The sequence below is a fragment of the Jaculus jaculus genome, chromosome 10 (genome assembly GCF_020740685.1).
Source record: "Jaculus jaculus isolate mJacJac1 chromosome 10, mJacJac1.mat.Y.cur, whole genome shotgun sequence".
Classification (NCBI taxonomy): Eukaryota; Metazoa; Chordata; class Mammalia; order Rodentia; family Dipodidae; genus Jaculus; species Jaculus jaculus.
Genome location: NC_059111.1, coordinates 47,048,531 through 47,067,176, shown reverse-complemented (window position 1 = coordinate 47,067,176; position 18,646 = coordinate 47,048,531). Strand labels below are relative to the sequence as shown.

The window sequence follows — 18,646 nt, the reverse complement described above, 5'->3', positions numbered from 1 at the left end:
TACACAGAGGTCATTTCCAGCCCTAGCAATGGAATTGTGTGGAATGTGTAGTTCAAACTCACTCATCTGAAATTGACTCATCATTAGTATTTTTAATGTCACAATTAAAAGTAGTTATCAAATTTTGCCACTAAATCATGGGTCAAATTGAATTGCAAATGCTCATTTTTATCACATAGCAAAAGAAATGAAAGGCTAGAGAAGAATGGATTGGCTGGAGTGTGCTCCATAAAGCTGAAGTGCATAAGGGACACAGACCTAATGGTTTGTGGAAATTCACATGCAAATAACATAAGGTCAGGGTCAGGATCTACTTAAAATCCATTAAAGTGCCACTGAAGTCACAGGTCCACTCCACATTAAAAGGCAATTATACAATCTACTGATAAAGAGAAAGGCCCTACAAGTAGCTGTGTAAGTCATAGTCTTTAAGACTGGTGAATGAATGAAAAACAGTATGTGAAATTACTTAAAACCTATTTTATAATTATCAATTACATATTAACTTATTTAGTGTGAAAGCATAGTATAGAACTTAGCCTATAAATAACATTCAGTGGGAAGAATTTTGTGAACATATTCTAAGACATTGTTTTAATTTATAGACCAAAAGTCACTTATGCAAATGTTTTACAGAAAACATTAAAATACTCACAAATGCTGTCTGTTCATAATATTAACACATTTATTTAAAATATGAATAAAATAATATCAACAAAAGATTAGGTGTAGGATTAAAATATATTCAACTTCAAGCTGGACATGGTGGAGCATGTAGTTACAGAAACTCAAGAAACTGAGGTAGATGAACACAAGTTCAATGACATCAGGGATACAGGATCCTAACTTAAAAACAAAACCAAACAGGAAATAAAAATTCATAAACCAAAAGGAATGGCCAAAATTTATAGGAGTATAATTTATAGGAGTGTAATTCTGTAGCCAGAATGAGGATCAGGAGTTAAATGAGGGATGATGTTTAGGCTACTCTATATTAAACACAGTTTGGCTCATTTTAGGAATTACCAAGTTTCTCCTATGCAGTAAATTCTTAGAATTGTCAGGCTAGTGAGCAAAGTCTGCTGGGAACAATTGCAGAAGCGTGTATTTTTCTTAGTAAGTAAATCTTTGCAGTGAAATTTTCTAAAACCAGTATTGTGATTTGAAAACAAACAGTAGCAGGTGGAGATGGAATGAGGCACTCCTCCCCTGTGGATGAAACACTTGATTTGACATCTGTGTCAACCCAACTTTTTGTTGAAGTAGAGCTTAACTTCTCAACAAGGCAAGAAAAATGGGACTATCCCCAGGCTTTACATCCATCTCCAGGGGACAGAAAGCTAGTGGGAGGCAGAAGGAAGAATTGCAGGACAGAGGAGTCTGTGGGTGGGGGAAAGGGGAAGGCAGCACCTGTGAGTAGAGTCATCAGGAGCTGCACAACGCAGGAGGGTTCAGGCCTGGAAGTGCCCCTAACTGTTAAGTGTGAGAGATTCATTTAAAGGCAGAAGATAGGATTGTTGATCTACACCAATTATCACAACTAAAAACACTAGATGTGAGGACAGCTTTCTGATCCTACCATCTAAGATTAACATATTAAAGATAGTTACATGGGTGGATATATCCACCCAAAGCAACATTTCTACTCATCTTTAGGGAGCCAAGTAATAATCCCTGAGGTCATTCTGAAGCAAGTTTAGCAGTTGTGTACCACCAAGACCACAATCATATACCAACCTAAATGGGTGGCCAAAGTCTACCTGACAGATGAGGAAATTTTAGAGAAGAAATAGCAAAGTAAGTAAATAAATGACCAGGTGGAAGTCTTATTTATAAAAAAGAGGAAAAATCCACAAATATAACTTACCATTAGTCTTGTTATCTATTTTTTTTTTTAATTCATGGCATATGTTGTCCATGCTGGTCTTGAACTTGCTATGTAGCTGATGATAGCCTTCACCTTCTGCCTTTTCTGTGTCCATCTCCCAGTGCTAGGATTCACAGGTGTGTGCCACTATGCTTAGTGGTGTGCAGTGTTAAGGATCAAAGGCAAAACTTTATGCATGCTAGGTAAGCACTCCATGTAGAGGCACATTTCTAACCCTTATTAGGCTTTAAACAGAAAAAAAAAGAAAAGAAAAGTAACATGCTGTACTCACATTATAAGGTCTCATAAGAGAATAAAATATATTTTATTAGAAATTAGTAATTCATTAAACTCCCCAAAAATCATTAAGAACTTTAGAAGATGATCTCAAGGAAGTCTCTCAAATAGTCATGAAACCTGTAAGAGATCAATTATACACTAATCAATGAAACACTGAACTCTAAAAACCAAAAAGAGAAAAAATACAAAGGAAAGAATTTTAAAGGAATTAATAGATAACTTTTGAAAGATATGGCCACAACACTATAGTTAAAAAACCAACTAGGTACTTACCACAGGATGAGAAAGTAATGTATATTGTCATAGGACAAAGAGCAATTTCTAACAGAGGGAGTACAGTGGGCCACCATAAAGGAATAACAATGATGCCAACATTACACTTCTTAACAACAGAATTGGACTTGGAAAAGATTGTAATATGTGTGTCAGACCTCTTTCTGGAGTGATTGGTGACAGGATTGTCATGGACACCTTAGATATATGTTCTAGAAAAAACAAACAAACCAAAAACAAAACAAAACAAAACAAAAAATTGAGTAAAGAAGCAGACAAAATAAGATAGAAGTCAGGAGTAGTGATGCATATCTAATCCTGTCACTCCAGAAAGCCAAGAATGGAAAATCTACACAGTAAGAATTTGTGTGAAAAGAGTGGCTGAAGATGTGATACAAGGCTGTGGGTTTGATACTTAGCATAACAAAACGAAGTAATAAAACATGAGAAGATGGAGGTATAAAATAAGGAATTCTACCCTCAGGACTCATATTGAAACAATAGAGTAATTTATAGAGGAAGCTGCTCAAATTGACCAGGAGAAATAGGGTTATAGATGTTTATTATTTCAGGGGGGAATGCAAGGATGGGGAGTGTGGATAACAAAGGCCCTTGAATACTTAAAATGAAACAAAAAATAAGTTACCTTGAAATTAAAAAAATCATGAACTTATAAATAAATGGAAACTTGATAATAAAGAAAATGTTACCAGAGTATATGTAATAATTCCATGTAAACATTATTTAGGTGTACCCAAATTAAAAAAAAATCACTTGTTGCCTTTCAACTTAATAAAGTGAGCTATAAATGAATTCTACAGAAGTTCACTTTAGCTGTAAAATTAGAAAGTGTAACTAAATTTAGTACCATATAAGAAAACGTTCAAGTGAGGAAAGAGAGAGTGAGAAGAGCTGAAGGTGAGATTGTGTGTGACAATAATACCCATAGCTTACATAAAGGGTGATTAAGAGATACTGAGCATTGCTGATAGGCTAAAAGTAAAGTGTTAGAATAGAATACAATTTATAATTTAACCAAGATTAATTGTGTAACAAAAGATGGTAACAATCACTCAGAGGGAAAGGAGATTGGGAGGGAATATAGAGCTATGTATATACAAGAGATAATATGGAAATTAGGAAATATTAAGATAGGCCATTATATATTTTTAAAGTATGTACTTTTACAAGAGAAATAGCAATATAGCTAGTATGTATTTTTAAAAGAGAAATTTTGGCCAGAGAACTTATTTTTTATTATAAGGCTACTATGTATTCAGTATTTAGACTTCTGTCATTCAAGAAAAAATACATGCTTTCTATTTTGAAGCAACTTGGATTTATAGAAAAGTGGTAGCTATACAGACAGCTCTCATGATTGTCACTCAGATTTTTCTTATTGATGTGTGACGTGACCAAGGTTCACACTTTTAAGAAGCTGACATTGGTACATTGTTTTTAACTAAACTCTAGAATTTATTTAGATTTTGTGATGTTTTTTATTAATGCTTTATTTATGTTCCATGTCAGCTGTCTTATCTTCTGGGTTTCTCCGGTCTGTGACAATTTCTCTATATGTCCTTATTTTGCATTGCCTTGAGAATCTTGACTCAGTGCTGAGTTAATTACTATGCTATTCAAATTATTCCAGCATTGGCCACTAGAACTTTTTTAGATGGTTTATGTCCTTTGAGTTCCCTTATTCCTTTGAGAACTTCCTTTTTCTATGGAACTACAAGTTGCTCTAGGCTCATATCTTATCTTATTCTTTCCTCCCATCTGGTATTATTGCAAGTCATCTCCCAAAGGAACATTGGTTCCTTTTTGCTAAAGAATAATATTAAGGGGCTGGGGGCATGGTTTAGTGGTTAAGGTGCATGCCTGTGAAGCCTAAGGACCCAGATTTGATTCTTCAGGTCCCACATAAACCTAAACCACATAAACATAAAATGCACAAGGTAGTGCATGCATCTGGAGTTTATGTGCAGTGGCTAGAGGCCCTGGTGTGCCCATTCTCTCTCCTCTTACTCTCTGACCATCTCTGTCTCAAATAAAAACAAATTTAAAAGTATTAATACTTAAGTATATTAATATTAATAATATTTAAACATACAAGTTTAAAATTATTGAAGCAAAAATGTAATAGTCATTGATTTCAAATATATATTTTTAAAATTTAATTTATTGGTTTTCTTTTCAGCAAATACAGGCAGTTTGGTACCATTGTTTAGGCTCATCCATGATCTACCTCCTCCCACTGGACCCTCCTTGTTGATGTAAATGGGTCCTGCATTGTGGAGTTAGCCCACAGTTATTGGTACGATAAATGTCTCTGCATATTGACTTCAAGTACTCAATCCTGGAAGGGAAAGATTTTTCAATAACATTTGATAAGCCATGAAACTGGGGTCCAAGGAGGATACAAAATTTTGTTCAAATTCTCACAGATGCTTACTTTACATCAAGGGTTTCAACGCAGAAGACATAAAATGTCATAATTCAGAAAGGAAAACCACTAAATTAATTAAATGTGTCTGTTTACTGTAAAATCTCATCACTGTCTGAGTGGCTTATGCAAGGGAAATGTGTTCTCTCACAGGTCTTCTGTTAGAAGACTACATTAAGATGTTAGCATGCTGCACTCACTCAGCAGCCTTGAGTGGAAGCTACTTGTCTAATCCAGCTTTGGGTAACCCTGAGGCTTCCTTGCTTTCTGGCAGTGAAGCTTCACACTCTGCCTCTGTCTTCAAATGGCCTTCTTTTAAAAGTGTCAGCCATGATGGATTAAGGGGCTCATTAACTGGATTAGGCCTTCCAAGATCCCATTTCTAAATAAGGTTATATCAGAGGTACAAGGGGATTTGGACTTCAACCTACCTTTGAGGGGACACAGTCCAAACTATAAGCTCCCATGATGAATGCTGATTTCCTACAGAAAGCCACCAAATGTGATGGCAAGACAGTGTGGTCATGGCCTGAAAGAATACTGCAGCTGCAACAGGGTGGATTGCAATGGCTGATGACCAGTGGCCATCACCGCATTCCTTATATCTGCAGCAGGGCTGATAGCGATGGCTAAGGACCAGTGCCCATCCGCAGATTCCTTACACAAAGTTATGAACAGGTGACAAGACCCTCAGAGTAGTTCTTTGTTTTTCCTATGTTTCATTCAAATTTCTTTCCTTCCCTAGCTTTCCTTTGTCATCTAATCATGGCTTTAATCCCAGTACACAGGAGCAGAGGTAGGAGGATTTCTGTGAGCTCAAGGCTAGCCTGAGACTATATAGTAAATTCCAGATCAGACTGGCTAGCACAAGACCCTACCTCAAAAAACCAATCATCTTCATCATCATTACAAACCACCATCATCATAATCATAAGGCTATTGTTAATATGTTGGCTAAATAAAGATTTTATATATGAGTTTTTAAAGCAATATATACCTTTAAATAAGGAAATAAGACAAGACTAAATCTATGGAATTATTTGATTAAAATATAAAATTGGGCTGGAGAGATGGCTTAGCGGTTAAGCGCTTGCCTGTGAAGCCTACGGACCCCGGTTCGAGGCTCGGTTCCCCAGGTCCCACGTTAGCCAGATGCACAAGGGGGCGCACGCGTCTGGAGTTCGTTTGCAGAGGCTGGAAGCCCTGGCGCGCCCATTCTCTATCTCTCCCTCTATCTGTCTTTCTCTCTGTGTCTGTCTCTCTCAAATAAATAAATAAATATTTAAAAAAAAATATAAAATACAGCTAATAAGCAATTACATCTTAAAAGACCATGTTCTTGTTCACGCCATTAAGAATTTAGTAAAACAAAGCTAAAATGAAACACACTGGACTTAAGTATGAGAAAAAATCAAGATTATATTTAATTTCTGAAATATATAACTAATGCCAAGAATTGCAAAGTTTGTAATTTTTTTTATTTTTACCATGACATAAGTTTCAGTCTTTTTAAAATTGTAAATAGAGAACTCAAACATATTTTCTGAATTTTAATTTTATAACTTTAATTTTTCAAAATGGAATTTAAAATTAAGTCATATCACTTGTCTCTCTAGCAATGATCAGTATAAAGGTATGCCTGAAGTTTTCATACATTCAATATTAAATTGAAATATTGTCTGAAGCCATATACCATTCGTTGGAATGTATTTATCAAGAAACCTACAAAAATTGCATGTGCTGTAATATCATATTATCATGGTCAACAAAATTTCTCATTTAGGTGCTAAGACCTAATGGTTTAACTAAGCAGACATATACCCAGCAGTCACTGTTTACCAAAACTGGCTCTCTAGCCAGCTACAAAGTATCTAAGCTTCTTATGTCTTCTCTGGAGGAGTCAGAAAACAAAGGGAGAAAAAAAATCACAAAATTGTAACATTAACTGATGCAGGAGAAAAATTCTTATGAGATTATTGGGGAGAAAAAATGTCTAAACACTCACTACTGCATCTAATTAAACCTCAAATCTAGCAGAAGTTGGTTTAAATCACATGTATTTTACAAATATAACTAAAATTGAAAATCAAGCAATCCCTAAAATACATAATTATTAAGTTAAAGCTGGCAATAACATTAAAGTATCAGGATGGAGAGATGGTTCAGTGAATAAAGCACTTGCAGTGCAGGTGAGAACTCATTTGGATCCTCAGACTGAAGGAAAGGCCTCTCTAGCATGAGCAGCTGTACTCCCTGCCCTCCTTCTCTGAGAAAGGGGTAGAGGAAAAAGAATCCTCCAGAAGCTCATGAGCCAGCTAGCCTGGCAAAAGCAGTGCTGAATAATATGAGGCTGTCTCAGGCAAGGTGAAAAGTGAGCACATACACCTGATAATTGTGGAAAAGGCCATGCTCATGAGCCGTGAGGAGAGTCAATTTAGCGTAAAAAAAAAGTCCGTATGCACTGCACCAGTGGTCTATTGTCTCTGAGAGTAGGTCCACACAGCTGACAACCAGAGTGACCTTCATAGACTTCCTGTGGCTATCTTGGGAGAATGTGGAAAAAGGTTTGGTACTTCCAGGGGAGCAGACAACTTTCAATACAATAACCCCATGCAAGTAGTTATTTTCTCAAAAGAATATGATAGTGGCTATGTGTGCACATATTTAGCAAAGAAACTGTATTTATTAAATAACTGAAATAATTGTGGGGAACTTTGTAACTTCAGTTGTACATAGTGGATCCCCCCAAAACAAACTTGCCCCTCACTGATATATTCCAAGAAAACATCCAAAACAGTTTACAGTTCACCTTGTGATGAAGGTGTGAATAATCACAGCATTCTTTCACAACTCTTGCCATGTGTACAAGGTATTTTTGAACTAAAGAAACAAAATCACTAACAGACTCTTATCACATTTTCCTATGCTATTTTTCTAAGGGGAATAATGTAATTTATTACTGTAGTATATACCCAGACAGTAGGTTCTGTGCTTCCACTGGGAAATGCTGGACTTTACTGCACTTGAGATGATATTATATAAATATCAAAAATTTAAACATTATTTTATTTATTATTTATTTTTAAATTTATTGTCTTGTGTTGTGATTAATACTGAACCCAGGGCCTCACACATGCTATGCCAAGTCTGCACCATTGAGCTTTAACTCCAGCTCCTAAACTTTAAATTTCATAATATACCTTCATCAGGTTTCATTTTACAAAATATAAAAAGGCAATATATACCAATATTCTTTCTGGCCAGTGTCCTCCAGAGAACACTCTTAACACTAGTTTATATAGTTTAATATCACAGAGCCTGAAATAAGAAAGTGGAGAGTCTATAATGTATTGGTAAAGAAAGAAAAAGAAACCATCAGTAGTCTGGAATATATATTTGAGATTCAGACTAAGAATGAAAATAGAGACACACTTATCGAGTTCACACATTAGGACTGATTTTGACAGAGGAAATATGAAAGCCTATCAGCAATTCACACCCAGGATTCTGTACCAGACTTGTCTAGCAGGCTTTGCCTCAGAGCTGCTAATGCAGCCCAAGTAGAAGAAAGGCTAATGCACACCCAGCAAACAGCCATGAAAAGCACAGACTTTCTGGAAGTACTGTGCTCTTCAAAACTCCATCTTGGTTCTTTCCCAAGACGTTTTCATAGGAAAACACTGCACCTCATGTCTTGTAAACGTGCTAACATCATTGCTCCTGTAGACCCATTTACTGTCCCTGTTCTCAAACTAGCTTCCTCACTTAGCTCGTGGTGCTTCCCATCTGTGAGGACTGCACCAGAGATCATAATCTGAAAGGGGCTCCTAGCCCTCCAGATTTCTCATCTAAGTCCTGTTTTCTCAAAGTGCTTTGAGTCTCTACATAACTTTGGGAAATGGAATGGGGAGATTCTTGTCAGGACCTCCTAATGCTGCTCTGAACATTTCACCCTGAATGTTGCCTAACATTCAGGTAAGCATGAATATCAACTATGTCCTTGGGCTTGGATTTTTCTTGGCTAATGCCTATCAGTATTTTATGATTTGTTTTGAGGTGTGGCTAACTGTAAATGTCTCAGGACTGAGCAAATACTATTAAATTCCAGGAGCACACTGGAAAACGTTTCCTTAGGCCAGACAGAGAGAATATCAATGTGAGTTTCCTAGACTGTGATAAAATGCAAGCTATTTGTCAGAATCTCCAAAGCCCCATGAGTATGTGTGAAAGATGGAATTCTTTTCGATGTTGAAAATCTATTTTGGAAAGCCGGGTGTGGTGGCGCACACCTTTAATCCCAGCACTTGGGAGGCAGAGGTAGGAAGATCTCTGTGAGTTCAAGGCCACCCTGAGACTCCATAGTGAATTCCAGGTCAGCCTGGGCTAAAGTTTGAAAAACAAAAAAACAAACAAAAAGAAAAGAAAAGAAAAGAAAAGAAAAGGAAAAAGAAAAGAAAAAAGAAAAGGAAAGGAAAAGAAAAGAAAAGAAAAGAAAATCTATTTTGGAATTAACCTCCTGGTATGTGTACCATTTGATGTGTATGTACATTGCTGCATTTTGTCTTGGTTCCCTGAGACTAAACAAAATGTACAAACAGCTTCCACTATGCATGGATTTGTAGGTTAACCAGTTCTTGAAGGCTTTACATGTCTCAATTAATAATTCATAATTCAGTCATCATTATAATGGTTCATTCGTAACTCAGATATATTTGTGGAGATAAGAAAAAATAGAATATAACCTATTTAATCTCTGAAGTATCTCAAAGAAGCAAGCAGAGTTTATTTACATTTCCTTTATGTGTGTTGCCTGTTTTTACATTCCGTCAGACATTTGTGGGTTATATCTATTTTATAAACTTCTGTCTAGGATAAGCCAATATTTTTATTATGTTAATTAGTCAAAAGCTAATTATGATGTCTTTACTATATTATTTAAAAAAGAATAGCATAGCTATTGAATTGGAAATTTCTTTCAAAAACACAGATAGCAGGCAGGGGAAATTAGCCCAGTTGTTAAAGGCATTTTCTTGTAAAGCCTGGTGGCATGAGTTTGGTTCCCTAACACCCACAAAAAGTTGGGTGCAAAGTGGCTAGAGTTCACTTACAACAAAAGACCCTGGCATGCCCACACATACACACACAAATAGTTTTTTTAAATCACATAACTTTGAAGATATTATTATTGGAATGTTACTATTAAATTCTTGTATATATCTGTTGAATATGTAAAGATACATACATAAACATTTTTATTATATTCTGACTAATTATATTTATACTTATAGGATTATGGCAATATAAGATTGTTGGATATAAGAAGACAAAGTTAATGTGAATATCTGTCACCTCAATTGTTGAAGAGATTTTTGTGATGAGAACATTAGAAATGTATTCTATTATCAATACTGAAATGTATAAACTCAGTCATCAGCTATGCTCACCATGTTGTGCAGTTGATCTGAAAACAAAGTCAAATCTATTCCTCCAGTTTCATCAGTGCTTTGTTCCCTGAGATTATCTTCTCATGAATTACCTCCCACGTCTGGTAACCACCATTGTACATTCTGCTTGTTTGGGTTCAATAGATAAATGGAAACATGTGGGGTTTGGCTTTTGGGTTCAGACTTATTAACTTTGTGATATTCTCCAATTCTAATCATATTAGCACAAATGATGGAATTATCTGAGTTTCCAAATCTGTACAGTTTTCTATTGAATAGTGGGACCTTATGATGCAGTCTTCTCTCTCTCTCTATCTCTCTCTCTCTCTTTCTCTCTCTCTATATGTTATATTTTATTTGATATTTGATACTATATATATACACACACATATACATACACACACACACACACACACACATATATAAAATAATTTCTTCATCCCAGACTGAGGTTGATACCTAGGCTGATCCCTAGCTGGTCTATTGTGCATATCCCTGTGAATGGGAAAACAGACATTTCTTCTACATACTGATTTCAAATTTTTGAGGAAAATGCCCAGAAGTAGGATTGCTGGATTATATGGTGATTCTGAGTTAGTTTTTAAAAAACTTTGATAAATATTTCCATAACCATTGTACTAATTTACATTATCCCAACAGTGTATGCTTCCTAGCCAAAAAGTTTTAACTTTTGGTTTTTTGGCACTAATCTTCTACCATTTGTGAAGTGATAGCTCATTGTGGTTTTAATTTGCCTGTCTGATGATTCATGATGAGAAGTGTTCATGTGTTTTTCATGTTAGATATCATAGTGCATGATGCCTTCCACAAGGGAGTGCATCTTGTGATAAAGCATGAACTCAAATTTACAAATGTTTGTGACTTGATCCAGTCATTTCTCCAGTATACAGGAGGGTTCAGATTTGTTTATGTCTATTGGACAGAAGAGGTGGTGTGTAGACACAACAAAGATGTTTCCCAATGTTAGCCTCCTAAAAAATGCATTCACTCCTTTGTCCTACTGAACTGTTTCTACTTTGCACCCTCACAGGTGTTTCTGACGCTGTAATAACTTCAAGACTCTGCTTCAGTTCATTAGGAACATTGTCAGGGATCAGGTGGACAACGTTCCCTCCACACAGTGACACTGGAGCACAGTATTGTTCACTTTCTGTGACGCAAAACTTTTCTGTCTGTGTTCAAACATTTAGTTCTTTGTCCAAAGTAATTTTCACCCCACATCAAGTTGCGTGTAGAATTGAGTGAGCATGCCTGAAAGTTCTGCTGGGATACACCACTGATGTCTGGGTGTCTGTGTCTCACATTATTGGCATAACTCAGAACAGCATTCTTTAAAAAAAGTAAACATTTTTGCGATTATATTTTGGGAGTGTCCTGAAGAGGAAGGTGACTATGATTCAATATAGAGAGATTAACATACTTCTTGGCTGCCGGACATTAAAAGAAACGCATTAAGGCAACTGTACTCCTAAAGGGTTAAACTTGTGCTTCAAGGAGGATAGGTTACTCTCCACCGGTAAATAAAATAAATAAAATAAATAAATAATAAATAAAATAAATAATAAATAAAATGAAATAAAATAAAATAAAAGCTGCAGGAGAAAGAAAACTCGTGTCCTTTTCAAAACGTGGATCTTTGCCTTAAAAGGACTCCGCTCTGCTAGTCTCGCAGGAGAGGAGGCTGCTCCGCTCTGGGGTCTCTGCAGCCCAGCGGAGCGCCTGCCAGTGCTCGCGCCCCGTGCAGTCCGGGGCTTGGCTCCGGGACCGCGCTCGGGCCCGCCGTGGCCACGCTCGGCGGGGCGGGCGCGCCCTGGGTGGGGCCGGGCGGGCGGCGGCGCGGGGCCGCGGAGGCAGTCGCTGGGCGGGCGCCCGCAGCCTCGCCGCGCGCCGCGTCGCTGTAACCGGACACCGAGCCCTCGCCCCCCGCGCCGGGCCGCTCTCCATTCAGGCCGAGGTGCCGACTTGAGCGACGTGGAGGAGGAAGGGCTCCGGTACCGGAGCTGCCGAGGATCCCGGTACAAAGAAAGCCCCGGGACCCACCGTCCGCTCTTGCACCGGCGGGACGCTCTGCACTTCCAGGTCGGCTGCGAACAGGACTTTAAAGGGACCGACCGGCCCATAGAATCCTGGACCCCGGAGCAACTCGATGACCGCGCGGATCGCGTCCACCTCGGTAAGCCGCTAGTGCTTCCCAACACTGCTGCTGGCAGATAGAACTTTTGGAGGTCTGTGGATTGAGTTCTCACACACCGCTGTGCCCACGTTCTGGGAACTTTCTCTAAAAGCCCGTGAGGTGTGTCTGGGGAGCGATCCCTGCGCTGGCCCGCCGAGAGCCCGACTGGAGTCTTGCTTTAATCTCTGTGGCACCTGCGGAGACTTTAACGTTGGGGGTTCCCATGCCTTCTAAGGCCTTTCGGTCCAGGGATCATAAAAAGTTCTTATATATCATTCATATAATGATCAGTAGATGTGCAGATACCAAGAAGCACTTCTGATAACGCAAGTTAAATGGAAGTTGTAAGCCACTTGTGGGGGTGGGGGATAGATTGAAGACACTTTCCTTTCACTCCCCCATCACTATGTGGGGCTAAAATCAGCTTGATCTTCTATTTCATCATATATGTGTGTGTATGTGTTTGTGTGTGTGTATGTATGTATATATTAAATTTGCAGCTTGTGACTCCTTGGGGGAGATATACCAGAATACGGGTAAGAGCATTTTGTATGTGTAAATATTGTCCACCTGTTTAATAAACAGGCTTAGGTTGGGCTTATTTATTTATTTTGGCTTCCATTACTAAGTCAACAATCCCTGGGGTAAATTACTAAGGCAAAGTCACCCATAAAATCAATATTCTTCTAAGTTAATTTAGGGATGACAGGGTGAAGAGGTTGTGGAAACAGGAATAAATTGTTTCTTTTGACAATTGCCAACACAAACATGTCTACGGTTTCCTACCATCTGTGTAGTAGAAGCTTCGAGTTTCTTTTCTAAATCTTGGTGTATATGCACAACGGAGAGTAACCTATAATATTCCTTAAAGTGTAAGTGTCATGTACTTTTTAATTGTTCTTCTGAAAAATGAAGCAGACGTTTCATTTTTTTAAACTAGTCTTGAATAAAATTAATGATATAATTTCAGTTTAAAAGACCATATCATATTGGTTACTAGCATTGCTGTCATATTTCTAAATAAAACTCTCATGTCATTTTACTGTATACTTACACTAGGTGAAAAGTGATAGCGTTTCTTTGCTGGCTCTGAGTTTGTTTTTGCATAGTGTGGCCACTAGAGCTCCTGTAGGTTTTTCTTACCACAGTACCTGATCTCCCTTTGTATCAAGACATTACTTAATACATGTATCAGTTTTATAGCTACAGTTTCAAGCAGCCATATTGTCTCTGATGTGTCTCTTGGAATTTTGACAGCTTGCCTTCTGGTTGATTTATTTAAAATATACATTGGTGGATACAAGGCTTACTGGATTACTCCCACTAGGTCATTGGTTTGAACTTGGCACTAGTCCATGGTTACCTCATCTGCATCATTTAATAGCTGTCTGGCCATCTGAATACATTGGCAGATAACTGATTAATGTGATTTTAGTAATCAAGGATTGGTCACACACCAATTTATTTATAGACACACCATTTCAGAGACAATTAATTAAGAGGTAATGATTCTGGAAATCAATGGATGCCCATGAATGCGCATGTGGGATTTTTCTACTACTGCATTTATGGGGGACAGAGAGACTTCATTCAGCAATATTTTACTGGTGCTGCTATCAAGTCATTATGCTGGAATGGTTTTTTAGAAAGAAAATCAGATACAGTATCTGTACTCCTTTGGAAATCAATAGTATTTTCTTTGCTGCTTTGTTCTGCTTTGATGCCTGTGTTGTTATGCTGGAAGATAAACCGGTTCTCTTGTTGCAAAGACTTCCAGAACACAAACAAATCAGAAGGTGCTCACCTTTGAGGGGCAAAGTTGCAGAGCCTCCTATTGTTTGCCATACAGCAAACCTTCAGAGGCATCTTGAGAATAGATCGTTCTGTCAAAGTTACTGGATTTCTATCCTCCTACAATGTGCAATAAGAAATCACATATTCCTTATCTCTCTTTTATAGGTATTTTCCCTTGGATATTAACTTCCAAAACTGAAGAAATGGCATTCCACATAATCAGCTTGTTGGTTAGAGCACTTATTTGTTCTATCTGTGTCAAAGGATCTTCCCAGCCCCAAGCAAGAGTTTATTTAACATTTGATGGTAAGAAAGTTGATAAAACTTCTGGAAAAAATGGTGTTTGAAGTCCTGTTTCTTTCTGATCAAGATTAAGCATTACTAACTTAAAGAGTGTAATTATTACTGGTGACTAACTCTAAAAGTATTACTGACCACTTTCTTGATGGCATGGCTATTTCAAATTATTGGCTAATAGACAAAACTCTGGTGAGATAATGTTTATGAAAATTCCTGAAGTATAATGCTGCCTTGCCTTTTTCCCCCTTAGATTTTTTTCCCTACAGTTTGGAATGTGTTTTGGGGGAGAAGATTAAGTGCTCAAAGTATAGCATCTTCTATCTTGCCATTCCTCTGGCAATGTTGGGATATAATCCCTCATTCCAATTCTCAGCAGCACATGGAGCTATGTGAGTTTAAGTACCAACAAAGGCTTCAAGTTGCCAATGTCCTCTTCAAAGTGGTGGTGTCCTAATGGTGTTTCTTCAATTTCCACTAGGATATTCTGTGCTTGGTGTATTATTCTAATGAATTGACAGTAATCAAAAGGAACAATTGGAAATATGCTTTTATTGTGCCAAAACATTATTTTATAAAGCATAGGATCAGGGTGTAATTTTATATATTCTTGTATGTTGAAGGTGCTTGGCATTCTCTGTGGAAATGTTCAACAAATGTATGCAGGAGCTTTCATGTATGTTGTTCATGTGACTTGTAGATGAATGGCTTTGCTGAACCAAGAGACACATAAAACTGGATAAATGCAATAACAAGCACAAGAGCAGCACCATCATGACATCAGGGTGTTCATATCACATTGGGTTTCTTGTCTGTGCATGAACTTCAGTGACACTGCAGATATGTTTTCTTTATTATGACAAAGTATACTGTTAGATCTTCCTGTGTTTGAAATTCTCATTTATCTCCAATTTCAGATTGCACAATGACTGACACTTACTGGTCACATAGCAATCTTTCTTTTTGTTACCAAGTGGTTTTCCCAAGGTCATAAAACCACTGAAGGAGACATGTAGAACTAACACAGTATGAGCTTCTAAATGCTTCCTTAGCCTAAGAGCCATGCCAAACTACTCCATTGAAACTTCCTCATTTTCCCAAAATTATGAAACATCTTATCAAATATGAATAAGAAAAGGCTTCAGGTAGCAGTATAACTCTATATTTTTCTCGGTGTATAAAGAAATGAAGTCGTCTAATTGATGAAATGTCTAAACCCACAGTCTCTTATATTGATAACATCCCATTCTTTTTATGTAAATATTTGCAATAAGTGAGTTACTAGAGATAATTCTGCAAGAGTTTGAAAAGCCAGTTGCAAGTTATGTTACCCAGAGGATAATGAAGTTCTATCATTTACAATCAATTTCTAGTACTATGCAAGACAGTGACTGCTATCCAGTGACATTACAGTAGATTTTTAAATTACTATGCATCTTATATTTTAAATGTTCTCAAACTCAATGCAGATCCCTGCAAAATAAGTTTGGCCTTAATTTATAACTTATGTAGACTATGGTATGACAAGATAAGTGACTGATCTAGAAGCTTCATAGTTCCTTTTGACCTTTAAGAATATAACTAGAGTGTCTAGAGAGATGGCTTAGCAGTTAAGTGCTTGCCTGTGAAGCCTAAGAACCCTAGTACAAGGCTCAATTCCCCAGGACCCATGTTAGCCAGATGCACAAGAGTGCATACACTTCTGCAGTTCATTTACAGTGGCTGGAGGCCCTAGCGTGCTCATTCTCTGTCTTTATCTGCCCCTTTCTCTCTCCGTCTGTTGCTCTCAAATAAGCAAATGAAAATAAACAAAACAAATTTAAAAAAAAAGAATATGATTACCAGGCATGGTGGCACACGCCTTTAATCCCAGCACTTGGGAGGAAGAGGTAGGTGGATTGCTGTGAGTTAAAGGCCACCCAGACTACATAGTGAGTTCCAGGTCAGCCTGGACTAGAGTGAGGCCCTACCTCGAAAAACAAAAGCAAAAACAAAAACAATGAAAAAAAAAAAAAAAGAATATGACTAGAAAATAATTATAAAGCTAGCACATCACATAAACATTTGAAGTTTTTTTTGTTTTTTTTTTTCATTTGAAGACATTTTTCCCTCACTAAACCTGGTTCCCATGCATGCCTTTTTTGGAGTGGAACTTTAAAAAATCTGGCCAGACTTGTTTTACTTGAATTCCAATATTGCTGGAATGGAAAGGAGTGTGAAGCAAAAGGCAGAAGCATCTTTCCCATGCACATTCCATCTTTTCTTGTGGATTGACACAGAGAGATAACATGTAGGAGACAGTGACTTACAGATGTGCCTTAATGATGACCTAGTCTGAGGTCAAGCAGATGGCTGACAGTCACAGCTGAGAATGTAACTCAGCTGATATTAATTTGAAATATTTGTGAAACCTAAATCTTTCATATTCAAAGTTAGCTTCTACTTTATATTTTTTAAAGTTTTATCATTCTCATTTTATGCCAAGCAGCATTTCAAGGGAATATTACTTTCATGCATCACATTGCACCGCATTATTAACATTGGTATTTTTCTACAACAAACCTTTAGAATCTAAAAGACTTATAAGAAAATGGAGGTCTACCAATAAACAATGGTCAAACCTTATTTAATATGCTATGAAAAATATGATTAAAAAGATCCTGGCCCAGGACTGGAGTGATGGCTTAGCAGTTAAGGCGCTTGTCTGGGAAGCCTGAGGACCCAGGTTTGATTCTCTAGTACCCACATAAGCCATATACACAGGATGGCACAAGCCTCTTGAGTTCATTTGCATGTCAAGAGTCCCTGGCATGCCCATTCTCTCTCTCTTCTCTGTCTGTCATACAAATAAAATATTAAAAAAAAATCCAGACCTTACCCATGGAACTTTATGATAAGTACTGTATGATAATAAGCATCAATCAGTAGCATGTGCTTTTTAGAAAATTTTTCTGAAATTCATAAAAATGTTATTTACATGAATTTATATGAAATATGATTCCTGAGTTAGCTATATTAAATATCATTTCTATTTTAAAATTAATTATTATAAAATAGTAATGTTTGCTTTTAAGATGACACCTAATGGTAACTCTCAGATATTCACTTTATTGAAATAAAATTATGAATAATATTTATTTTTACTAAGTCTTTAGGATCTGTAGTAGTAAGTTTTACTTATTTGCTGATATTGACAGTTTGTGTCTTTACCATTATGTCTTAATTTGTCTTTTTAGAGGCTTATGCATTTTATCAGTCTCCTTTAAATAATTATCAACTTTTGGTTTTGCTGTTTTTTTTCTTGTCACTTAATATTTATTAATTAATGCTCTAAAATACATTATCTCATTTCTTTTTGCTGAATGAACAAGTTGCTTTTCTTTGTGGAAGCTTAGATGATTAACCTTAGTATTGTATTCTAATAACTACTATAATCACTGCTATAGATTTTCTTCAAAGATCCATTTTAGTAGTTTAGCACAAATTTCTTTTTTTTTTTTTTTTAAATATTTTTTTATTTATTTATTTGAGAGCGACAGACACAGAGAGAAAGACAGATAGAGGGAGAGAGAGAGAATGGGCGCGCCAGGGCTTCCAGCCTCTGCAAACGAACTCCAGACGCGTGCGCCCCCTTGTGCATCTGGCTAACGTGGGACCTGGGGAGCCGAGCCTCGAACCGGGGTCCTTAGGCTTCACAGGCAAGCGCTTAACCGCTAAGCCATCTCTCCAGCCCAGTTTAGCACAAATTTCAGGAAAATGAATATTTATCTCCTGTTAGTTTATTTTTTCCCTCAGTTATTTTTTTTTCCATTTACCTGTATGATGGTACTTTATCAATGTTTGTATATTTTAATAGATTTCTTTTTTTGGAATGAGTATAGTGTGTGTGTGTGTGCATATGCACTTGTCTGTGTGGATTCTGTGCTCTATGCACATGCATGTAGAGGCCAGAGGAGGACATTTGGCATCAGGTAATTTCCTTGAAATGGAGTGTTTGATTGATCCTGGAGTTAGGCCATTTTTCCGTAGAG

The 18,646-nt window shown here is 37.2% G+C and overlaps 1 protein-coding gene across 3 annotated transcripts in view; it reads left to right on the top strand.

Moving 5' to 3' along the window:
* The first annotated feature begins 12,259 nt into the window (after window positions 1-12,259).
* Sema3c (semaphorin 3C) overlaps window positions 12,260-18,646 on the top strand; it is a 180,387-nt gene continuing 174,000 nt past the window's right edge. The window contains exons 1-2 of one of the 3 annotated variants that reach the window (XM_045160300.1): window positions 12,260-12,524; window positions 14,484-14,624. In XM_045160300.1, the coding sequence (XP_045016235.1) occupies window positions 14,522-14,624 (103 nt within the window). In that variant the 5' untranslated portion in view covers window positions 12,260-12,524; window positions 14,484-14,521. Of the gene's footprint in view, window positions 12,525-14,007; window positions 14,027-14,483; window positions 14,625-18,646 lie in introns of those variants that run through there. The other 2 variants (XM_004662315.2, XM_045160299.1) reach the window with 2 other exon arrangements.